The sequence below is a fragment of the Lynx canadensis genome, chromosome C1 (genome assembly GCF_007474595.2).
Source record: "Lynx canadensis isolate LIC74 chromosome C1, mLynCan4.pri.v2, whole genome shotgun sequence".
Classification (NCBI taxonomy): Eukaryota; Metazoa; Chordata; class Mammalia; order Carnivora; family Felidae; genus Lynx; species Lynx canadensis.
This window is the reverse complement of record NC_044310.1, coordinates 77,548,115-77,572,907: the sequence shown is the minus strand read 5'-3', so window position 1 is coordinate 77,572,907 and position 24,793 is coordinate 77,548,115. Positions and strand designations below refer to the sequence as shown.

Sequence of the window (24,793 nt, the reverse complement as noted above, 5' to 3'; positions counted from 1 at the left end):
CAAAAGAGAGAGAGAATACTCTATCCTGCAAGACTATCATTTAGAATATAAGGAGATAGAGTTTCCCAAACAAAAGTTAAAGGAATTCAGCACCACAAAACCAGCCCTACAAGAAATATTAAAAGAGGATTCTTTGAGTGGAAAGAAACATCCTAAGTAGGAATAAGAAAAGTAGGAAACACAGAAGTAGTAAAATTAAGTATAGCTATAAAAATCAGTCAAGGGATTTACAAAATAAAAGGATGTAAGGTATAACACCACATACCTGAAACATAGGTGGGGAAGACAGGAGTGAAGAATGGGTCCAAACTTAAGGGACCATCATTTTAATATAGACAGCTATATATAGAAGATGTTATATATAAACCTAATAGTAACCAAAAATCAAAAACCAGTAATAGATAAGCAAAAAAATAAATAGAAGAGAATCCAAAGTCTGTCACTAAAGAAAGCTGGCAAACCTTGAGAGAAGGGAGCAAGAGAAGACAGGAACAGGGAAGAACTACAAAGCAAACATAAAACAAGCAATAAAATAGCAATAAATCCATTCCTATCAATAATTACTTTGAATATAAAAGGACCAAATGCTTCAATCAAAAGACAGAGGGTTTTGGAGTGGATGCAAAAAAGCAAGACCCATCTATATGCTGTCTCCAAGAGACTCACTTCATACTAAAGATACATTCAGGGGTGCCTGGGTGGCTAAATCAGTTGAGTGTCTGACTCTTGATTTCAGCTCAGGAGGGTTCCCCAGGGTTGTGGGATTGAACCTTGCATTAGGTGTAGTAACAGAAAAGCAGTTCTCATGCAAATGGAAGTAAAAGGAGAGCCAGGGGAGCAATACTTATATTAGACAAAATAGACTTTAAAACAAAGACTGTAACAAGAGACAGAGAAGGACACTACATAATCATAAAGGGAAAAATCCAACAAGATAGAACAACTGTAAATATTTATGCAGCCAACGTGGGAGTATCCAAATACATAAAACAGCTAATAACAAACATAAAGGAAATAATCAATAGTATTACAATATAGTAGGGGACTTGAACACCCCACTTACACCAATGGATAGATCACCCAAACAAAAAATCAACAAGAAAACAGTGGCTTTGAATGACACATAGCACCAGATGGATCTAATAGGTATATTCAGAACATTCCATCATTAAACAGTAGAATACTGTTACTAGAGGGGAGGTTACTAGAGGGGAGGTGGGTGGGAGGATAGGTGAAAGAAGTGAGAGGGATTAAGAGTACACTTATCATTATGAGCAATGAGTAATGTATGGAATTGTTGAAATCACTTGCACACCTGAAAGTAATATAACACTATGTTAACTACACTGGAATTAAAATTTTTAAAAATATTCTAATACATTAACAAGTTTAAAAAGTGTAAAATTTTAGTATTTATCCAAATATACTCAAAGCATTATTATTTCAACATACATTCAGTGTAAAAGTTTGAAGATAATTTTATATTTTTTGTAAGTCCAAATTGGTGTTTATTATATATTTATAGCATATCTCAATTCAAATGCTAAACTGATTGGAAACAATTGATTTGCAACTGCATTTCATGAAACATACAGCTGAAAAAGTAGATATGCACAATCAAGCTGTTCCAAACATACTTAAATGTTCCAAAAAGTGAACAGAGTACCAATTTTGAAATTTAATTACATAAGGATTAAAACTTAGTTCTTCAGTTGCAGTAGCCACACTTCAAGGTTTCAATAACCATATGTGGATAGTGGCTACCATATCAGACATTGGACAATTCAAGTCTAGATGGCCCTTCTAAGAGTTAACGTGCCACATCATCTAGTATAGATCATGTGCTATGCCACAAAACAAGTCTGCATAAATTTAAAAAGATTGAAATTTATCGAGCATCATTCTTGACCACAACATTATGAAACCAGAAATCAATTACAAGAATAAAACTGGAAAATTCACAAATATGGAGATTAAACAACATTCTACTACTGAACAACCAATGGCTCAAACAAGAAATCAAAAAGTAAAACATATCTTGAGACAAATGAAAATGGAAATATACCAAAATGTATAGGATGCAGAAAAAGCAGTTCAGGAGGAAAGTTTACAGTGATAAATGCACACACAAAAAACAAGAAAGATCTCACAAAACCTAACTGTATATACCTCAAGGAACCAGAAAAAGAACAAAGCCCAAGGCTTACAGAAGGAAGAAACAAAGACCAGAGTAGAAATAGATTTTTAGGGGCACCTGGGTGGCTGGGTGGATTAAGCATCCAACTCTTGATTTCAGCTCGGTCATGATATCATGGTTCGTGGGTTCAAGCCCCACGTTGGGCTCTGTGCTGAGTGTGGAGTCTGCTTGGGTTTCTCTCTCTCCATATTTCTCCGCCCCTTTCCCACTCACACTCACTCTTTCTCAAAATAAACAAACTTAAAAAAAAAGAAAGAGTCCTAAAAGACATTAGAAAAGATCCGTGAAACTAAAAGCTGATTTTTTTTGTAAAGATAAAGGAAATAGACAAACCTTTGACTAGACTCACCAAGAGAAAGAAGACTCAAATAAGCAGAATCATAAATGAAAGAGCTATACAACTTATACCACAGCAATACAAAGGAAGATAAGAGTCTACTATAAGCAATTATATGTCAATGACATGGACAACCTGGAAGAAATGTATAAATTTCTAAAAACATAATCCTCCAAGACTAAATGATGATGAAACAGAAAATCTGAACAGAATAATTACTAGTGAGGACACTAAGTAATCAAAACCCTTCAAACAAACAAACAAAATCTAAGACCAGATGGCTTCACATTTAAAGAATTAATACTAATCCTTTTCAAGCTCCCCCCCAAAATTAAAGGGGAAGTCTTTTTTTTTTTTAAAGTGTATTTATTGTGTATGTGTGGGGGGAGGGGGAAGGGACAGAGAGAGGGAGACAGAGGATCCAAAGCAGGCTCAGTACCAACAGAGAGACCAATATGGGGCTCGAATTCACTAACTGTGAAATCATGTCCTGAGCTGAAGTCAGATGTTTAACTGACTGAGTCACACAGGTGCCCTGAAGGGAAAGTCTTTCAAACTCATTTTATGAGGCCAGCATTACCCTGATACCAAAACCAGATAAGGACACAAGAAAATTATAGGCCAATATCCCTAATGAACATACATACATACAAAAGTCCTCAACAAAATATTAGCAAACCCAATTCAACAATACATTAAAGGCATCATATATCACAATCAAGTAGGATTTATTCCAGGGATGCAAGGATGGTTCAACATCCACAAATCAATATGATATACTAGATTAACTAAATGAAGAATAAAAATCATATGATTACCTCAATGCAGAAAAGGCATGTAACAAAATTCAACACCTGTTTATGGTAAAAACTCTCAATAAAGTGGGCATCAAAGTAAGATGCCTCAACATAATAAAAGCTGTATCTGACAAGCCCCACAGCTAATATAACAGTGAAAAGATGAACGTTTTTCCTCTAAAATCAAGAACAAAATAAAGATGCCCACTCTTGGCAATTCTATTCAACATAGTATTACAAGTCCTAGCAAGAGCAATTTGGCAGGGTAAAGACAAGGCAGTCAAATCAGAAAGGACGAAATAAAACTGTCAGTACTTGCAGATTACATGATAGTATATATAGAAAACCCTATAGACTCAACAACAACAAAAACCTGTTAGAACTATTAAACAAATTCAGTAGAGTTGCTGGACACAAAATTATATGAAAATTTATGCTGTTTCTATACACTAATAACAAACTGTCAGAGACACTAAGAATACAATGCCATTTACAATTATATCAAAAAAGAAAAACAAAAAATACCTAGGAATAAACTAAGGAAGTCAAAGGCCTATACACTGAAAACTGTAACCATGGTGAAATAAACTGATGAAAGAAATTGAAGAAGACATAAATAAATGAGAAAATATTCCAAGCTCCTGGATTGGAAAGAATATTGTTAAAATGTCCATACTACTCAAGGCAATCTACAGATTCAGTGAAATCCCTATCAAAATTTCAATGGCATTTTTCACAGAAATCAATCTTTAAATTTTTATGGAACCACAAAAGACTTCAAATAGCCAAAGCAATCTTGAAAAAGAACAAAATTAGTATCATGTTTCTGAATTTCAAACTACATTATAAAGCTATAGTAATCACAACACTATGGTATTGACATAAAAACAGATACATAGGTCAACAGAGCCCAGAAATGAAATTATACAAATTTGGTCCATTAGTGTACAACAAAGGAGTAAAGAGTATAGAATGAGCAAAGAACAATCTCTTCAATAAATGGTATTTAAAAAAAAATTTATTTAGGAGCACCTGGGTGGCTCAGTTGGTTAATAAGCATCTGACTTTGACTCAGGTCATGATCTCACAGTTTGTGGGTTCAAGCCACACATCAGGCTCTCTGCAGCCAGCGCAGAGCCTGCTTCAGATCCTTTGTCCCTCTCTGCCCCTCTACTGTTCATGCTGTCTCTCAAAAATAAACACTTAAAATAAACAAAAATGTTTATTTATTTGAGAGAGAGAAAGAGAGCATGTGCATGCATGAGCACAGGAGGGGCAGAGAGAAAGAGAGAAAATCCCAAGCAGGCTCCATGCTGTCATCACAGAGCCTGACATGGGACTTGATTCCATAAGCCATGAGATCATGACCTGAGCCAAAATCAAGAGTCAGATGCTCAATCAACTGAGCCACCCAGGCACCCCTTCAGTAAATAGCATTGGGAAAACTGGATAGCCACATGCTTCTATACAACAAAGGAAACCATCTACAAAATGAAAAGGCCACATATTGACTAGAAAACTGTGCCTGTGTTCATTATAATACCCAAGACATGAAAACAATCTAGGTGTCCACTAATGGATGAATAGATTAAGAAAATGTGGTACACATACAATAATGGAACATTACAAGTAATTACAAGTAATGTTATTCAGGCAACAAAAAGAAGAAAATCTTGCCATTTGTATGACATAGGTTGACTTTGAGAGTGTTGTGCTAAGTGAAATAAGGCAGATAGAGAAAGATAAATACTGCATAATTTCACTTGTATGTGGAATTAAAACAAACAAAACCAAACTCTTGATAAAATGAATTGGTGGCTGTCAGAGGAGGGTAGTGACAAGTGGGGAAATTGGGTGAAGAGGGTTAAAAGGTAGAAACTTCTGGTTATAAAATAAGTCCTGCAGACGTAGTGTATAGCATGGTCACCATACTTAATAATACTGTATTATATTTGAAAGTTCTAAGAGAATAGATCTTACAAGTTTGCATCACAAGAAAAACGATTTGTAACTATGTGTGACACTAGATTTACTGTGGCGATCATTTCACAATAAATACAAATATTTAATCATTATATACAAATACTGAATCATTATGTTGTACATCGGAAAACCAACATATTGTATGTCAATTATTTCTCAATAAAAACAAAAAATTTAACCTGCGTAGCTATGGTAGGAAAGTATACAATACCTAAACATCCTCTGTTGAAATTTATTTTTTGATAATTTTCTCCTTAATAAGTATGCTTACTTACTCTTTTCACAGATTTCCATGAAATACTAGGAGAACTTGTCAAGAGTCCCAAATAAAGCATAAGAAAATTTATGACTATATATACTCACAGGCCCTTAATTTCTATCCTGAAGTACTAAAGAGAGTCAAACATCACAGGAGTCACTTAGATATCCTTCACAAGTGCTTCCAAAATTGCCCATGAACCCTATTTTTGTTCTTACCCATGGAATGAGCTAAAAATGAGTTGCAGAATTCCCTTGGATACTTAAGTAATTTAAAGCATGTCATCTTCAGGGGGAGGGGCCCAAGATGGCGGAGCAGCATGGAAGTTTTTTGCATCTCTGGCCCCTGAAATGCAGCTACATCAACACCAACACATCTTTCACACCTAGAAAATTGATCTGAGGATTAACACAGCAATTTGCATAACCTGAACCACAGAACTCAGCAGATGCAGCACAGAGAGGTGAACTTGGGGAGAGAAGTTGCAGAGGGTAGGGAGCTGTTTTTGCTTGCAGAGAGAGGACAGAGATAGGAGGGCAGAGTATAGGAAAAGCACCACCCCCCCCCAAAAGCAGCTGAAGAGAAAGAGTGCAAACACCCATAAGTGACTTAACAATAAAGGGAGAAAGAAAAAAGGAGAAAGGAGAGGGTTTGGATACCCCTAAGACTCTATGAACAGGGGAGTGCAGAGTCTGAAACTCTGCAGCTCAATACCTGGTGGAGCACTGGTGGGAAGGGTGAATCCTGAGGAGCAGACAGCAAGGTCTGAGGGGTCCTCAGGCCACATGGGGAGAGGTGGTTCCGAGGCTGTGCAGCCTCCACAGAGGCAAAGGTGCCCACGGACTCCAGTGAACAGCCACATTTGCTAGTGTTGGAATAAGGATGTTACAGGGTGGTGAAGCTTGGCGCCAGATGTGTGTTGCAATTTACCATAATCCCTGAAACACTGCTGCTACACGATTGCACAAACTTTTTTGGGCGTGGGCTGGCATCCAGCTGCAGGCTCTGGGCATTTGCAGCAGCGTGGCTGAGTGACTGTTTCTGGGGGCAGGCCAGAACCTGGCCATTGCTCAGAGAGACAGTCCCACAGAGTGTCTGAGTGGGTCAAGGCCGCAGGGCTCTCAGAAGTGACGGGTTTGGAAACACAGCCCTATCTGAGATAAAACTCGGGAGGGAGGTACTGCCTGGCAGGCTGATGGCTTGGTAGCAGATGGTGTAGAAGCAGGGAGTGGATAGAAGCTGGAGAAAAAGGAGAGCTGCTTGACTGCCAGTCGGGGAGAACACAGAATTCCGATACCAGAGACAAGGTAGCTGGGTGATGCCATTTTCACCTCTCCCAAGCATGCATATACAAAAATACATGCACCAAAACAATCCACCCCAGTAAACTAAGCAGCACCATTTAGTGGAGAATGGACCGGCTACACAAGCCCTGTCCAACTGTGCCAACCCCAGTCTAGAGGAATACCACAAATCTCTCTGCCTGCTTAGTTTACAGACTATAGAGTGCTTCATAGTTTGACTTCTAGGGAAAACTGAATGTAATTCCAATCGTATTCCATTCTGTTCACTGGTCCATCTATTCAATTTTTTTTTCTTTTCTTTTTCATGAGTACAAAGAGAAAAAATTATTTTTATTTTCTGTTCTTATAAAAACGAATTTTTTTCTATATTTTTTTACTTTTTTGTAAATTTTTATTCTATTTTACTTTCATCATTTCATTTTATGCTATTTATTAATTTTTTTTTAATTTTCAAACATTTTCTTTTTTTGTTTCCCTTTTTTCTCAATTCTATCAGTCTTTCAACAACTAGACCAAAACACACTTAGGATCTAGCATCCTTTATTTGATTTTTTTGTGTTGTTTTTAATTTTTTAATTTTAATTTTTTATTTTATTCTATTTCTTCCTCCAAAATGACAAGACAAAGGAATTCACCCCAAAAGAAAGAACGGGAAGAAATGACAGCCAGAGCCTTAACACAGATACAAGAAAGATGTCTGAACCAGAATTTAGAATCATGATAATAATACGAGCTGAGTTGAAAACACAGAATCCCTTTCTGTGGAGATAAAAAGTAACATCGAGTCAGGATGAAATTTAAAATGCTATAACTGAGATGCAATCTTGAATGGATGCCAGGTGGCAAGGATGGATGAAGCAGAGCAGAGAATCAGTGATATACAGGACAAACGTATGGAGAATACTGAAGTAGAAAAAAAAGAGGGAAACTAAGGCAAAAGAACACAATATAAGAATTAGAGAACTCAGTGACTCATTAAATAGGAGTAACATCTGAATCATAGGTGTCCCAGAAGGTGAAGAGAAACAAAAGGGGGTAGAAGGTTTATGTGAGCAAATCATAGCAGAAAACTTTACTAACCTGGGGAAAGTCAGACATGAAAATCCAGGAAGCACAGAGAACTCTCATTAGATTCAACAAAAACTGACCATCAACAAGGCATATCATAGTCAAATTCACAAAATACTCAGGAAAGGAGAGAATCATGAAAGCAGCAAGGGAAAAACAGTCCTTAACCAAAAGGGAAGACAGATAAGGTTTGCAGCAGACCTATCCACAGAAACTTGGCAGGCCAGAAAGGAGTGGCAGGATATATTCAATGTGCTGAATTGGAGAAATATGCAGCCAAGAATTCTTTATCCAGCAAGGCTGTCATTCAAAATAGGAAAGATAAAAAAGTTTCCCAGACAAACAAAAAGTAAAGGAGTTCATGACCACTAAACTGGCCCTGCAAGAAATTTTAAAGGGGACTCTCTGAGGGGAGAAAAGATGAAACAGAACAAAAATGACCAACAGCAGCAGAGACTATAAAGGATCAGAGAATACCACCAGAAATCCAACTCTACAGGCAAAATACTGGCAATAAATTCATATCTTTCAATACTCACTTTAAATGTCAATGGACTAAATGTTCCAATCAAAACACAAAAGGTAACAGAATGGTTAAGAAAACAAGACCCATCTATATGCTGTTTACAAGAGACCCATTTTAGACCTAAAGACACCTTCAGATTGAAAGTAAGGGGATGGAGAACCATCTATCATGCTAATGGTCACCGGAGTACCCATACTTATATCAGACAAACTAGACTTTAAATAAAATAAAGACTGTAACAAGAGATGAAAAAGGGCATTATATCATAATTAAGCGGTCTATCCACCAAGAAGACCTAACAATTATAAACATCTATGCTCCAAATGTGAAAGCACCCCAATATATATATCAATTAATCACAAACATAAAGAAACTCGTTTACAATAATACCATAATAGTAGGGGACTTCAACACCCCATTTACAGCAATGGACAGATCATCTACACAGAAAATCAACAAGGAAACAATGTCTTGAATGATACACTGGACCAGATGGACTTAACAGATATATTCAGAACATTTCATCCTAATGCAGTGGAATATTCATTCTTCTGCAGTGCACATGGAATGTTATCCAGAATAGATAATACTAGCACACAAATCAGCCCTCAACAAATACAAAAATATCAAGATCATACCGTGCATATTTTCAGATCACAACGCTATGAAACTCAAAATCAACAACAAGAAGAAATTTGCAAAGACCACTAATACTTGGAGATGAAAGAAGATCCTACTAAATAATGAATGGAATGAAAAGTACATGGAAGCCAATGAAAATAACACCACAGTCCAAAAGCTCTGGGACACAGCAAAGGTGGTCATAAGAGGGAAGTATATAACAATCCAGGCCTTCCTAAAGAAGGAAGAAAGACCTCAGAGACACAACCTAACCTTACACCTTAAAGAGCTGGAAAAAGAACAGCAAATAAAACCCCAAACCAGCAGAAGACAGGAAATAATATTAGAGCAGAAATCAATGGTATTGAAACCAAAAAATCAGAACAGATCAATGAAACCAGGAGCTGTTTCTTTGAAAGAATTAACAGAATTGATAAACCCCTAGACAGTTTGATCAAAAAGAAAAAGGACCCAAATAAATAAAATCAAGAATGAAAGAGGAGACTGCAGAACATACACTGCAGAAATACAAATAATAAGAGAATCATGAGCAAGTATATGCCAATAAATTGGGCAATCTGGAAGAAATGGACAAACTCCTAGAAACATATAAACTACCAAAACTGAAACAGGAAGAAATAGAAAATTTGAACAGACCCATAACCAGTAAGGAAATCAAATTAGTAATCAAAAATCTCCCAAAAAACAAGAGTCCAGGGCCAGACGGCTTTCCAGGGGAATTCTACCAAACATTTAAAGAAGAGTTAACACCTGTTCTTTTGAAGCTGTTCCAAAAAATAGAAATGGAGGGAAAACTTCAAAACTCATTCTATAAAGCCAGCATCACCCTGATTCCAAAACCACACAAATACCCCACTATAAAGGAGAACTACAGACCAATTTCCCTGATGAATATGGATGCAAACACCCTCAACAAGATACTAGCCAACCAGATCCAACAATACATTAAAAGAATTATTCACCATGACCAAGTGGGATTTATACCTGGGATGCAGGGCTGGTTCAATATCTGCAAAACAATCAATGTGATATATCATATCAATAAAGGAAAGGACAAAAACCACATTGATCCTCAATAGATGCAGAGAAAGCATTTGGCAAAATACAGCATCCTATCTTGATAAAAACCCTCAAGAAAGTAGGGATAGAAGGATCATACCTCGAGATCATAAAAGCCATATATGAAAGACCCACCGCTAATATCCTCAATGGGGAAAACTGAGAGCTTTCCCCCAGGTCAGGAACAAGACCGGCATGTCCACTCTCACCACTGTTATTCAACACAGTATTGGAAGTCCTAGCCTCAGCAATAAAAGTCATCCAAATAGCAAAGAGGAATAAAGCAATAAAGGAATAAAAGGCATCCAAATCAGCAAGGAGGAAGTCAAACTTTCACTCTTCGCAGATGACATGATACTCTATATGGAAAACCCAAACGATTCTACCAAACAACTGCTAGAAATGATCCACGAATTCAGGAAAGTTGCAGGATATAAAATCAATGCACAGAAATCAATTGCATTTCCATACAGCAATAATGAAGCAACAAAAAGAGAAGTCAAGGAATCTATCTCATTTACAACTGCACCAAAAACTATAAAATATCTAGGAATAAACCTAACCAAAGAGGTGAGAAGTCTATACACTGAAAACTATAGAAAGCTTATGAAAGAAATTAAGACACACAAAAAAGGAAAACTATTCCATGCTCATGGATTGGAAGGACAAATATTGTTAAAATGATGCTACTACCCAAAGCAATCTATACATTCAATGCAGCCCCTATCAAAATAACACCAGCATTGTTTACAGAGCTGGAACAAACAATCCTAAAATTTGTATGGAACCAGAAAAGGCCCCGAATAGCCAAAGCAATCCTGAAAAAGAAAGCCAAAGCTGGAGGCATCACAATCCTGGACTTCAAGATGTATTGCAAAGCTGTAATCATCAAGACAATATGGTACTGGCACAAATAAGAAAAAAAATAATAGAGATTACAGAGATGGTAGGAGACATCCACTATAATAAATCTGCTGAATGCAAGAGAATTAAGAACAGAGATGAGTTAGTCTTGGTAACGAAACATCTTTTCCTGAGGCAGAAGAGAAAAATGGCAAAGCTAGGGCTTCCAAGTAAAAAGACAAGAGTCTGAGCGTTTGTTGAAATTTTTTTGGTTTTAGTCCCAGCTCTTATTTGGGCAGGATGCTTGAACCATCTGGGTTGCAGTTTATTCACATAGACTAATTCTCAAAGAGCTCTTCTAGCACCAAAATTCCATAGCCTCTCTTTTCAATAGGAGGTAATACTACTGACAGTGAGGGAGCAATGGTAGGAAATGTCAAGAATGGAAAGTCTGTCGTGAGAGAACAGTCCCCAGAATCCCATTCTTCCTTTAGCTTTCATGTCAACATTTTAGTTCCTGCTACATGCTAGACATTGGAAATAATCAGAGTGGTCTTATGTCACTTTCACCTATGGCACAAACTTCAACTGTATGACATATACTAGATGTTTTGCTGCTTATTTTTGCCCTTTTGGAAATTTTCTTATTGTTTTTAAACTTTATTTTGGCTCAATCAAAATTATAAACAGGGTTGTTAAATTCGAAACATAAAGATTACAGTAAACCAAATATTTAAGAAATTTTGGAGCACTGGGGCACCTGGGTGGCTCAATCAGTTAAATGTCTGCCTTTGGCTTAGGTTATGATCTCATGGTTTGTGGGTTTGGGCCCTACATCGGGCTCAGCACACTCTCAGCACAGAGCCTGCTTCAGATCCTCTGAGTCCCTCTCTCTCTGCCCCTCTCCTGCTCTCGCTCTCGCAAATAAAATTTTTAAAGTAAATAAATTCTGCAGCGCTATTCTTTCCATCGTAAAGGGGATAGGTGACACTTCTGTTATTAAAACAAAAACCAGGGGGCACCTGGGTGGCTCAGTTGGTTAAGCGTCTGACTTTCGCTCAGGTCATGATCTCATGGCTCATGAGTTCGAGCCCCACATCAGGCTCTGCACTGACAGCTCGGAGCGTGGAGCCTGCTTCGGATTCTGTGTCTCCCTCTCTGCCCTTCCCCTGCTTACTCTCTCTCAAAAATAAATAAATGTTAAAAAAAATTGAAAAATTAAATAAAACAAAAACCAGTAAAATAAAAAAAAATTAATGTTGGATTATCAGAAAAGATACTTTTTTTAAATGGTTCTTATCAATAACAAGACACCCAAATTAAACATAATTTTTGATGATAGTAATTATTAGCACATTATCAAAGAGAATTAAAGATACTAAGAAAACACAAGGACCAAATCAGTGTGTTCCTTATGGTAAAATCATATTCCTAAGTGTGCTGAAACATAGGAATAATAAGACTTGTCCTCTGAAGTATTTGCAAGGAAAAATAAAGGAGAGGGAGGGAGGGAGGAAGGGAAAGAAGGAAAAGACAAGGTATATAAACACCTCCTTTACAGTAAGTTTCTGAGAATGACTCAAATGCCTAGAATAGTAGCTGAGCTATTTAATGTATCCCAAACATCTATAATATTTGTTGAAAGGATGATCAATGTGTGGTTTGAGATTAAGTACACAAAAAGACTCCATTAGGAAATCCCCCACCACAAATTCTAAAAGACAGCTTTATGACATGCTTTAAAATCTGGATAGCTGGCAAATGCAGCATTATAAAACTTAAACACAAGCATGGGAACTGATGATAGAGGATGGGGGGCGGTGCTGCTCACAAGTAAATTTTTTTAATTTTATTAGATACCTATCTAATAAATAAAAATTTTTTTTTATTAAATAGGCTTAGAGATCCAAAATCTCATTCAAGTTAAGGCTTAAAATACCTCTTGTGCCACTTCTATATTCAATTTTAAATCCCTTCAAATTTGTTAGGAAAAAAAGTAACATCACTCTTACCTTCTGCACAGGTACTGGACCTTCAGATTCTAACGCCGTTGTGTCATTATCACCAGACTGATGCATCATAGTTAGGCCATTCAAATGTTGTTCACAATCACCTAGATGCACACATTTTTAGAATAGTATAATCAAGGTATTTCATCTTGTTTGTCCATAATTTGACTTCTTCTCCCCCCCAACCCAGGTCAGAAACTACGAAAACAAAAGGATTACTTTGTTTATGCTGTTTAACTTTGGAATATTCTTAGTTGAGGAATTGTTCTACTGAAAAATAAACATTTTTTTGCTTGGAGCTTATGTCCTCTTGTTTTGTCTTCATAAAGGATAGCTGACACAGTGGCCACCCACCAAAATCTGTTTTTTCTGTCCCCATGGTATAGCAGTCCCCCAGTGTGCAGAATGACCTCTGCTCCAAAGATGGGTTTTCATTAGGCCAAACCAATCATGGTAATCCTATCCCAACACAAGTGAGTCATTTAGTAAAGAGCAGGCCTACACCAATGCAGGGATCCTAGGGAAAGATACTTCTTGGTGGTCAAATTGAAAACAAAGAAAACACAAAGAATGGAAGAACTAAGACACTAAATACCTAGACTAGCTAGTGAGAAGATAACATGTACGAAATGCAAGAGGTTGGCTTGACTCTCAGGTAAAAAGAACAAACTATGCAATTGTATTAGCTGTTAAACTTTCATACAAATGTTTCACTTATCACCAGTAAGGATAACTACAGAAAAATACCTTAAACTTTGGTCAAACCATGCCTAGACTGACCTACCTTTGGACCAGTGGTTGTATATAACTAACAAAATTACTTACATCATTCATGTCATCTCGAACTGAGTTTTCTGCATATGCAACCATGAATATCCTAATGCAGAAACTTAGTTGAGTCATTTCTCTTTCACTTCTCCCTAGTTCTTTACTACGGGCCCTAACAAGTAGCAAAAGGTCAGAAGAGACAAATGACAACTAAGTTACTATCTCTGTTAACTGATTCCAAGGTCACAAAATCCTGGCCACTTACATACTATAATGTAGGAACTTACATTTAACCTTCTACCATCCGTCAATCCCTTGACTGATTCTCTGGCCAAATCCTACTAGTTGAGGTTGAGGCTTGAAAAAGAGAGGAATGTTAAGAGATGGGAGTGATCATGGAAGGGTGAGAAAAAACTGTTAAACTAGAGGCATGAATGAAAGAACAAAGTTTAAACTTGTATGTCCCTACATGGCCTAACATACCTATGTTTTCTCAGTTCAACAAGGAAGGGAAAAACAGGGAGTATAGCTTTAAGTACATAACTACATCCCTTCTGTGCTTGAGGCCACATATTATTTAAGATGTAGAAAGAGTATGCATGTCAAGAGAATTAAATTCTAAATGATTCAGTTTGCTGAAATAGGTGATGGCAGTGCTGTTATTAAGAATGAAAGAGGAGCTGGGAATGCAAGCTGGTGCAGCCACTCTGGAAAACATTATGGAGGTACCTCAAAAAACTAAAAATACAACTACCCTATGACCCAGCAATTGCACTACTAGGTATTTATCCAAGGGATACAGGTGTGCTCTTTCGAAGGGACACATGCACCCCCATGTTTACAGCAGCACTATCAACAATAGCCAAAGTATGAAAAGAGACCAAATGTCCATCGATGGATGAATAAAGAAAATGCGGTATATATATATACAATGGAGTATTACTTGGCAATCAAAAAGAATGAAATCTTGCCATTTGCAGCTACGTGGATGGAGCTGGAGGGTATTATGCTAAGTGAAATTAGTCAGAGAAAAACCAAACATCATATGACTTCACTCATATGAGGACCTTAAGAGACAAAACTGATGGACATAATGGAAGGGAAACAAAAATAGTATAAAAACGGGGAGGGGGACAAAGCAAGAGACTCATAAATATGGAGAACAAACTGAGGGTTACTGGAGGGGTTGTGGGAGGGGGAATGGGCTAAATGGGTAAGGAGCACTAAGGAATCTACTCCTGAAATCATTGTTGCACTATATGCTAACTAACTTGGATGTAAATTTAAAAAAAAAAGAATGAAAAAGGAGCAGTGCTGCCACTGCCTGGTGCCTGCTTCACATAGATATGGCAAAAATATCCAGCCCTACTGAGACTGAGCAGTGCATTGAGCTTCTGATTGCTGTTTCCCACAAGTATACTGGAAAGGAGGCTAACAACTGCACCTCTCCAAGAAAGAGTTCCCAGCCTTCATGAATACAGAAGTGGAAGCCTTCTAAAGAACCGGAAGGACCCTGGTGTTCTAGACTGTATGATGAAAAAACTAGACCTCAACTGTGATGGACAGCTAGATTTCCAAGAATTTCTGTATGTTTCTGGTGGAATGGCCATATCTTGCCATGACTACTTTATTAGGTCTACCCATTTCTAGAAGCAAATGTGAGGTGCTCTTGGGCCTGGCCTCCAGACCACACTCTCTCCTTCAAAAGAGACTCTCAATCATTATCCCCTCTTCACATCCTACATGTACCCTGAGCCCAGAGCATCCACTGCCCCATGTAGGCCAGCTCTATTGGTAGTTAATAAAGTAATAGTGTTTTTTATTTCTCATAATTTATTTTTATCTTTTTAAGTTTATTTATTTTTGGGGTGGGGGAGGGGTAGAGAGAGAGGGAGACAGAGAATCCCAAGCAGGCTCTGCACTATCAGCGTGGAGCCTGATGTGGGGCTTGAACTCACAAACCAGGAGACAATGACCTGAACCGAAACAAAAGTTGGACACTTAACCCACAGAGCCACCCAGGTGCACCAGTCATAGTGTTTTTTAAAGAGAAAAATTAAAAAATTAAAGAGGAAAGATTAAAATCGGGAAATTCAGTTTTGGCATGCTGTGCTTGACATACCTATGAGATGCTGAAGGAAAGATGGTCAGCAGAGGTGTATAAACATGCATGGGGCCTCGATGCTTGATTTGTAAAAATGAGACCAGAAGTAACAGACACCAAGATCCCTTAGGCACAATGTATAGATCACTGCCTTTCAACCTTTTACATGTTATAATAAGTAGAAAATGATCAATGTATGGAAAATCTGGGTAAATGGGAAGGCTACTCCAAGCCTATTGCTATGAAAGTGGAGAGGATCACTAGCTCAGTAAACCTAGGCTTTGGAACATGGCTGGAAAGCCCTGAAGTAAAAAGATATTAAGGGCTTAAGGCAGATACAGAGATATCTGTAAGGAATATTCTGAGAGATGGGACGATCAAGAAAATAGTATCACAGAAGCCTGGGAAGTATGTTAAGGTCCAACTTTCCGAAAAACATTTTTATGGGGATTACCCTCTGGTACCCAAAACACTACAGAACTCATCTTTCCTAAGACTTATGTTCTGCAACCCGGACCAGTATCTAGCCCATATTCTCTGAGTCACTGAAGCTTATATTCCTTTGTTCTTAAAACCTAGCATATATTCATCTTTTGCAGACCTGCTTGTTCGACCCTTATAATTTTTTAACCTTTCCCTTTTTCTTCTTTCCATCACTTCGTTTTTTTTCTGCTACTGCAAAAACGCAATTGCTATTTTCTTTCTGTTCCCTATGGCCCATTCCTCCAACTGGCCTACATAATATTGGCATATTAATTACTTAGAAGCACACCTTTGCTCCAAAAAACAAACAAACAAAAAAAAAAAAAACCCCAAAAAACAAAACAACAACAACAACAAAAAACCCTTCACTGGCTCCCCACTGACTATACCATTACCATTAAGTCCAAAGTCTCTAGATATCAAGGTTCTTTATGATCTGAACTGGTCTACCTTCCCAAATTCATTTCCCCATATTCCTATTCATCCAACCAAAGGTTTAATCACATCCAATTGTTGATTGCCTAAATACCTTCATTCATGTTGTTTTCTCCATCCAAAATGCCTTTCAGTCCTAGATATACATAGATAAGTCTTACTTCTTCCTCCAATATCCAGCTCAAATGATAACTTAATCTATAAAATACACATCTGCCAAAGAGATCAGGTAATTTTGCCTTCCTCACCTCCTTAAAGTTCATTTTGATTCTTTTAGGGAACATTATTTTTATTTCGCATACCCAATTGTTTATTTCTCCTACTTGATGGCTAACTCTTTGATTAACCTTTTCATTTGCCATGTTAATTCACAATGATATGACAGTGTAAGTATTTTTTTTAATTCTTAATACAACTGAGTGAAGATTTTTATAAGCTGGGAAATGGATAAGTAATAAGAATAAGACTAATAATCCTTTATAACTAAGAGCTTCAACTTATTTTAAGGGGAAAAAAAAGAGGCTTCTAGTTCATATGGAGATGATGGCAGTAATTTTGGGAAAAGGTGACAACACTCGATTCAATTTCTTAAAGCTTTTCTGTACTAACATTTTTCAAGCTTTTTTTTATTAAGAAAACTTAAGTGAAAAAAATCTTTATTGTTTAAAAGACTTAACCAAAAATTTATTTCCATCGAGATTAAACTCCAGAAAAGTAAACTTCTATATATATTTTAGCTTATATACATTTGTAGTTTCCCTTGGGCATAGTGCCACCTACAGTTAGCGAATGCAAACCACTGGGTTCTGAAAAACCTGGTTAGTGCAACAGAATAGCATCTGTGGCATCATACAAAATTCCTTTTACACACTATGTTACTCACAATCACATATAAGCCCAAATTGAAGTAAAATACAATAAACTTACCCCAACTGAAGACTTAGATATTGAAAGCCTGACTTTTCAGATAGGGTGTTTTCTCAAAATAGGAACAAAAGACCATCATGAATGCATTCTTTTGGTTTTCCATTGTCTATTTCTTCTTCAGGGCTATCCCTATCAATTGTTCTACAAAAGTGCTATAATGAAAACAGCAGCCTTCCCCTACTGTGGCTCTTTCTGATCAACCTTCAATCATGCTCAAATCTGATTCAAAAACTCAAACATAACAAAACAACTTCTCCCAGTCTTAGAAAACAAACAAAAAACAAAACACCAAAACCCCAAAAAACAAAACAAACAAAAACCCCACCTATCTTCCTGTTAAAGTTACAGCTATCCTCTCCAACAAACTTCTTGAAAGACTGGCTACATTCAGATTACTTCTCAATTTACAAAAATCTGGCTTCTACCTCAATCACAATGGCTACTAAAAAACCTTTTGCAAAAGTAAAAAATCTCAACTGCCAACTTTAAGCCTCACTCTTCATCTTACTTTAATGCACTGTAGTATACTCTTGTGGCGCTTTTGTACTCTGGTGATTTGATAACATCTTTTAACTAATTTTTTAAAATTTTTACTGAGGAAGTTTTGTTTCCTAGAATTTCATCCTTAACCTTCCTCTTCTTGCTTTGTACATTTTCCTGGATGTTTTCATCCATTCTCACAGCTTCAAGTAGCTTCTATATGCTGGCGATTCATAAATTATGAATCTTGCTATATCCTATTAGTTCTAGTCGTATATTAGTCGTATATTTCTAATCAGATACTCTAGTACCTCAAATATGCCCAAAGTGAGCACTGCCTCTTATTTTCAATCTAACTATTGGATGATACCTTGGTGAGACATTCATTCTAACAAAGCCTATGCGCTGTGCCACAAAAATATTCTTCTAATTTATCCACATCTTTCCATGCTTACTGCCTCAGTTATGGTCCTTGTATATTTTCTCTCCTAGACTATATAGCACTCAGCTTCCCTACTTGGTTCCACCTACATCAGAGCATCTTCATCTTAAATCTGTCTGTCCCCTAAACAGTTAAGCAGCAATCAGTTCCAATTATAAAATCTGATTTTGTTAGGCTACTATTTAAAGCTACTTGTTGTTACTTCTCTAAAGAAGACATCCAGATGGCCAACAGGCACATGAAAAGATGTTCAGCGTCGCTCCTTATCAGGGAAATACAAATCAAAACCACACTCAGGTATCACCTCACGCCAGTCAGAGTGGCCAAAATGAACAAATCAGGAGACTCTAGATGCTGGAGAGGATGTGGAGAAACGGGAACCCTCTTGCACTGTTGGTGGGAATGCAAATTGGTGCAGCCGCTCTGGAAAGCAGTGTGGAGGTTCCTCAGAAAATTAAAAATAGACCTACCCTATGACCCAGCAATAGCACTGCTAGGAATTTATCCAAGGGATACAGGAGTACTGATGCATAGGGGCACTTGTACCCCAATGTTCATAGCAGCACTCTCAACAATAGCCAAATTATGGAAAGAGCCTAAATGTCCATCAACTGATGAATGGATAAAGAAATTGTGGTATATATACACAATGGAGTACTACGTGGCAATGAGAAAAAATGAAATATGGCCCTTTGTAGCAACGTGGATGGAACTGGAGAGTGTAATGCTAAGTGAAATAAGCCATACAGAGAAAGACAGATACCATATGGTTTCACTCTTATGTGGATCCTGAGAAACTTAACAGGAACCCATGGGGGAGGGGAAGGAAAAAAAAAAAAAGAGGTTAGAGTGGGAGAGAGCCAAAGCATAAGAGACTGTTAAAAACTGAGAACAAACTGAGGGTTGATGGGGGGTGGGAGGGAGGGGAGGGTGGGTGATGGGTATTGAGGAGGGCACCTTTTGGGATGAGCACTGGGTGTTGTATGGAAACCAATTTGTCAATAAATTTCATAAAAAAAAAAAAAAAAAGAAAATGGGTAAATAATAATGGCCAGAAAAGAAATAAAAAAAAAAAAAAATAAAAAAAAATAAAGCTACTTGTTGTTGAGGGGCGCCTGGGTGGCTCAGTCGATTAGGTGACTGACTTTGGCTCAGGTCATGATCTCGCGGTTCGTGGGTATGAGCCCTGTGTCAGGCTCTGTGCTGACAGCTAGAGCCTGAAGCCTGCTTAAATTTCTGTGTCTCCCTCTCTCTGCCCCTCCCCTGCTTGCGCTTTGTCTCTCAAAAATGAATAAATGTTAAAAAAAAAAAAAACAAAGCCACTTGTTGTGTGCAAAATAAAAGACCCAAATGGAACACTTGCATTCAAGATAACTCATGACCTAGAATTAACACATCTTCAGTTATGCTCCTGCATACTTTGAAAACCTTTTTCCACAAAAGGATGGATATAAATATTTTATACTTTGGATCTTTTTTTTTTTTTTTTAAATTCCTGGGATGCCTTCCAGTGTTGCTTTAGGTATTTTCTCTTTTGATCTCCATTCCCTTCTCCACACTGAAGAGCTATAACTTGAGTTACATACAAAATGAAATACTGAAACACAAAACAGAGAGCTTTCACTGGAAGCACTAAAGGAGGATCAAAACTTCTCTCTTCCTCCTAATCTGTACTGTAGTAAAACAATTTAGAAACTTCTTCTGCTTTGGAGAAACCCCTGCCCTTGGAAGGCCAAATAGAAACTGGTGGGCAGCCTCCTAGAGGGAAGGCAACATGGATGAGGAATATTCACACCTGATTCTAGACTAGACCTGAATACTATCTCAAGGTTCAGGTACTCCCTAGGCTGGGCTCATCAGTATCGGAGAATTATCGTTTGTGGCATACACGGCAGGAGAATCAGGACGAGACAGGCAATAACTCCACTTCTGACAAGACTAACAGACAAGATATTTGTAGTCAAATGAATGTAACAATATAAAAATTTAGCCAGGTTTGGAAGATGATTTTGGTAAATGGGAACCACTAGGCAAGTATTTTTGTCCTAAGTTTCCTTAGCTGTAAACTACTTCTCATGTATAAAATTTAATTTCTCTACCTATAAAACCTCTATCTTTTCCTTATTCCATCCTACCTTTCCAACTCAAATAGGAATCATGGAAATTAGAGCAACATTTCCCAAATCTGCTCAGAACTCAGTAGTATGGGCTCTGGCAGTGAAAGGTTTTAGTATTTGACCCACAAGCCAATGTATATAATCTATATGAAAATAAATTGCATGTGAACTGTACATATAATTTTCTTATTCAAATGTAATGAATACCTTTAAAAATAAAGCCGATAATTTCTTTTTTTTTTTTTAATTTTTTTTCAACGTTTATTTATTTTTGGGACAGAGAGAGACAGAGCATGAACGGGGGGAGGGGCAGAGAGAGAGGGAGACACAGAATCGGAAACAGGCTCCAGGCTCTGAGCCATCAGCCCAGAGCCTGACGCGGGGCTCGAACTCACGGACCGCGAGATCGTGACCTGGCTGAAGTCGGACGCTTAACCGACTGCGCCACCCAGGCGCCCCTAAAGCCGATAATTTCTAACAATGTGCTTCAGTGATTATTTCTAACCTGAAATTTCCTAGTTATTAACTAGTTAATTTCTTACCTGAGGGAGGCAGAATTTGTAAAGATGAAATGTTTTTCACACTGTGTAAATGTTCTAATTCTTGATGATTAAATGCTAACTGATGGTGATCTGGTGGTGTTTCACATGAATATGAAGTCTGACAAAAAAGGGTAGTTTTTGCAGAGGCTTGATCTTGTACAGAAGACTGTATCTGTTAAGACAAAGATAAAGACAACTGTCTTTCAGAGTTTTAACCACACAAAAAGTTTAAATAAAAAAGTAGAAACAGAGAGGAAAAGAATATAATTTAAAACTACCTTCAACTATGATATAATTATTTAAGTCATACAAACTTATAGGGTATAATTATCCCATTCTTACAGATGAGAAAAATAAGGTGTGGAAAGATTAAAAGACTTGGCCATCCTATAGTTTTAGGTAGAGTTAGTCAAAGCCTATAGTCTTAGTTAATAATACATACAAACTTACATACGTTATTAAATAGTGCTGCTTATTTCCAAATGCTTTCCTGGGAGCTTTTATACCAAATCTAGAGACTAATCTGCTTTCTTTTACCCCCTTTACCGTACTGTATTATAGGCATAATGAGAAGGGTGGGTAAAAATCACATGATAGTTGACCTGTAAGACTATCAGCAAAATTCTGATTTAGTAAGTAAAAACTGTATTATATAGCTAACATTTATTTAATGCTTACAATGTGTGAGGCACCAGGCTAAACCCTTTATATAAAGCTCTTCAATTCAACCAATAATCTCATGAGTTCAATGTAACTATTATCCCTGTTTATAGTTTACAATAGGACTCAGATATAATAAAAGCAACTTTCCTAGAATCTCACAACTATTTAGTCACAAGCTAAGTTATAGTACCAAAGCCCAGGTGTCTTATCTACTAAGCTTTGAGTTGTAGATAGTACAGAGATCAGTAAGACAGTCTTTCTCCATCTAATAAAGGGGTTAGAGTGAGTGAGTAAATAAGGCAAGTGTATGAATACCTATGCTAGCTTGAATAAAACTAATGCCATAGAAATGTTCCAACAATAATATAGACCCAAGCCGCAAAGTTAAAGTCAAATGCTGAGGTTTAAATCAACAAGAAATCACTTTCTGAAACACACAAATATATGCATTTACTCATATTTCTAAAAAAAATTCCCTCTTTTATTATCAGTGGGCATTTTGTTCCTCAGTGAGTGACACTGAAAAAATTCTGGCCACAAACAGATCATTAAGAGAGCATTCTAGAGGCGCCTGGGTGGCTCAGTCAGTTGAGCGTCCAACTTCGGCTCAGGTCATGATCTCAGTCTGTGAGTTCGAGCCCCACATCAGGCTCTGTGCTGACAGCTCAGAGCCTGGAGCCTGCTTCTGATTCTGTGTCTCCCTCTCTCTCTGCTGCCTCCTTTCCTCCCTCCCTCCCTCCCTCATAAACATTAAAATAAAAAGACAGCATTTTATATGCTATGTATTGAGGATGCTTTCAAAGTTCATTGATATAGTTTTGATTTCACTAAAATCTATGGCAACAATCTGTACCTTTTAGAACTCATTTTTGTCTACCAAATTAATTACCATTTCATCTAGGTGTTCAAAGCCCTCTTTATTATGTCCCCCAAGCCAGCTAATCCCTGGCAAATACCCTCTGCTGCCATTTTTCCCTGAACACAACTTCCGTGCTTCTTTGCCTCTCTTCACACTACTACCTCTGTTTAGAAAAAGTTAAGTCCCTAATCTGCGTCAATGTACTAACCATTTCTTTCCCTTCCCTGTAGTTTAAAAGCCATTTTAAGCATTTTCTCCTTCAGATAGTATATATATTCCTTCTACATTTTCTCAATTATGAAAATAGATGATCGCGCTAATCATGCAACCTCTTAACAGGGTGATTATATATCTATCTCTTCTCATAATAGAGAGCTCCCTCAACAGAGGTATTTATGTTGTACATCCCTAACCTAGTTAGATGATGTTAATTTATAATTTAATAAAGGTATATACCTGTAATTCTATATTCAGGAAGGTACAGAGGATTAAAACTTTAATGAGAATTACAACTTGAATTAGTAAGAGATAAAATTACTTCTATCCTTTTCAAAGCATGTCAACTACTAATGATAGATGTGCTAAAATTAGTAGCTGGTAATTATAAGCTTTATCTTTAGAAATCCTACCTACCATTTTCCTACCTCCTTTAGAAATCCCACCTTACTGTGTGTACCCTACATCCTACTGTGTGCACATAGGGAAAGCAAGGCCTTTCTTCTGTATTTACTCTCAAGACTAACTCAAAACTTCTATCATTTGTTCTACTAATATGATTTATAGAACAGTTATATCTTATTAGAAAAATGTAGCCAAATACTTCCTGTATTCAATTTTAAGAAGAAATCTTTGAGTATTTAGTTGACAAACTGAAAATGTGACAGCTCTTCATTATAAACAAAATCAAAACAAATTTTAAAGAAGCTACTACTATACCAGTTGAGTTATAACATACATTTTAAAATTCTAAGGTAAAAAAGGAGGAATTAACTTACCTTTACTTGTTCTTTAGGAGAATCATTCTGTTTTGCTTCAGTAAATTTAGGAAACATTTCTGCAAATGTATATAAATAAATATTTCAGTATTTGTTAGCTTAAAACCTTACCATTTAAATTATAAATTGTTTTCATATTAGAAATAAAATGGTCATCTCAAGAAAATGTCTTTAATACCAACCTCTTAAATCAAGAAATTCTTATAGTTACCAGGTTTTTGCCCTTTGAATCAGTCAAAATTCTAAAGAGATACTTGCGTTTTAAAGGGGATATTTTCTTTTCCACATAATTGAATAAATACCCACTCACAAATTTCAACTTGGATTATTTAGGCAAAAAAGAACAGCATAGTAAAGAGCTTGAATAAGCGACAGTTTAAACAGGAACAAGTTACAACACAGATAAGGTTTTAAACAAGTAGAACGAATTATAGCAAAATCATCTTTTACCAAGTAGCCATAAATACAGCCACAAGGAACTTAATTAAAATAATTAAAAACTTACTATAAGAGAAGGATATATCACTGATCTGAGAGGATACAGTCTGTTATGAAAAGTGAAGCTATTTAATTTCATGGTAAATTCTGCTCTGCTTACTAAGCATTATGGGAAGATCCCAAACAATTATTTATTTACTCTCTAGCTATTTGGCAGCCTCAACTATGTTGTAACAAATGGTTTTTATAGTACCTTCTTTACTTTTAGAAATACCTTTACAGCAGACACTGGTGGTACAGTAGATATAAAAAGAGATCTCTGACATGCTACTCATAAGTTCCTTTCTTTATCTTACAATATTTTCTGGTGCTGTCCTCCCCAATCATAAGCCTAGGCCAGTGCAATAAAAGCACCAAACTGCCAGTTAATGCCTTGACCCATCTCTCCAGGTGGGCATTGATGAGCCACCTTAGCATTATTTGTTTCAGGCTCCAGGGCACCAAAGCTGGTTAATA

At 36.9% G+C, this 24,793-nt stretch overlaps 1 protein-coding gene and 1 pseudogene across 1 annotated transcript in view; one reads left to right on the top strand and one right to left on the bottom strand.

The window, feature by feature from the left end:
- BRDT (bromodomain testis associated) overlaps positions 1-24,793 on the bottom strand; it is a 66,132-nt gene that overhangs the window by 9,213 nt on the left and 32,126 nt on the right. Inside the window, exons 12-14 of the mRNA XM_030325300.1 lie at positions 23,840-23,898; positions 21,323-21,494; positions 13,028-13,128 (exon numbers count right to left, since the gene is read on the bottom strand). Coding sequence (XP_030181160.1) covers positions 13,028-13,128; positions 21,323-21,494; positions 23,840-23,898 — 332 coding nt within the window. The remainder of the gene's footprint in view (positions 1-13,027; positions 13,129-21,322; positions 21,495-23,839; positions 23,899-24,793) is intronic.
- LOC115521409 lies at positions 15,139-15,442 on the top strand (annotated as a pseudogene).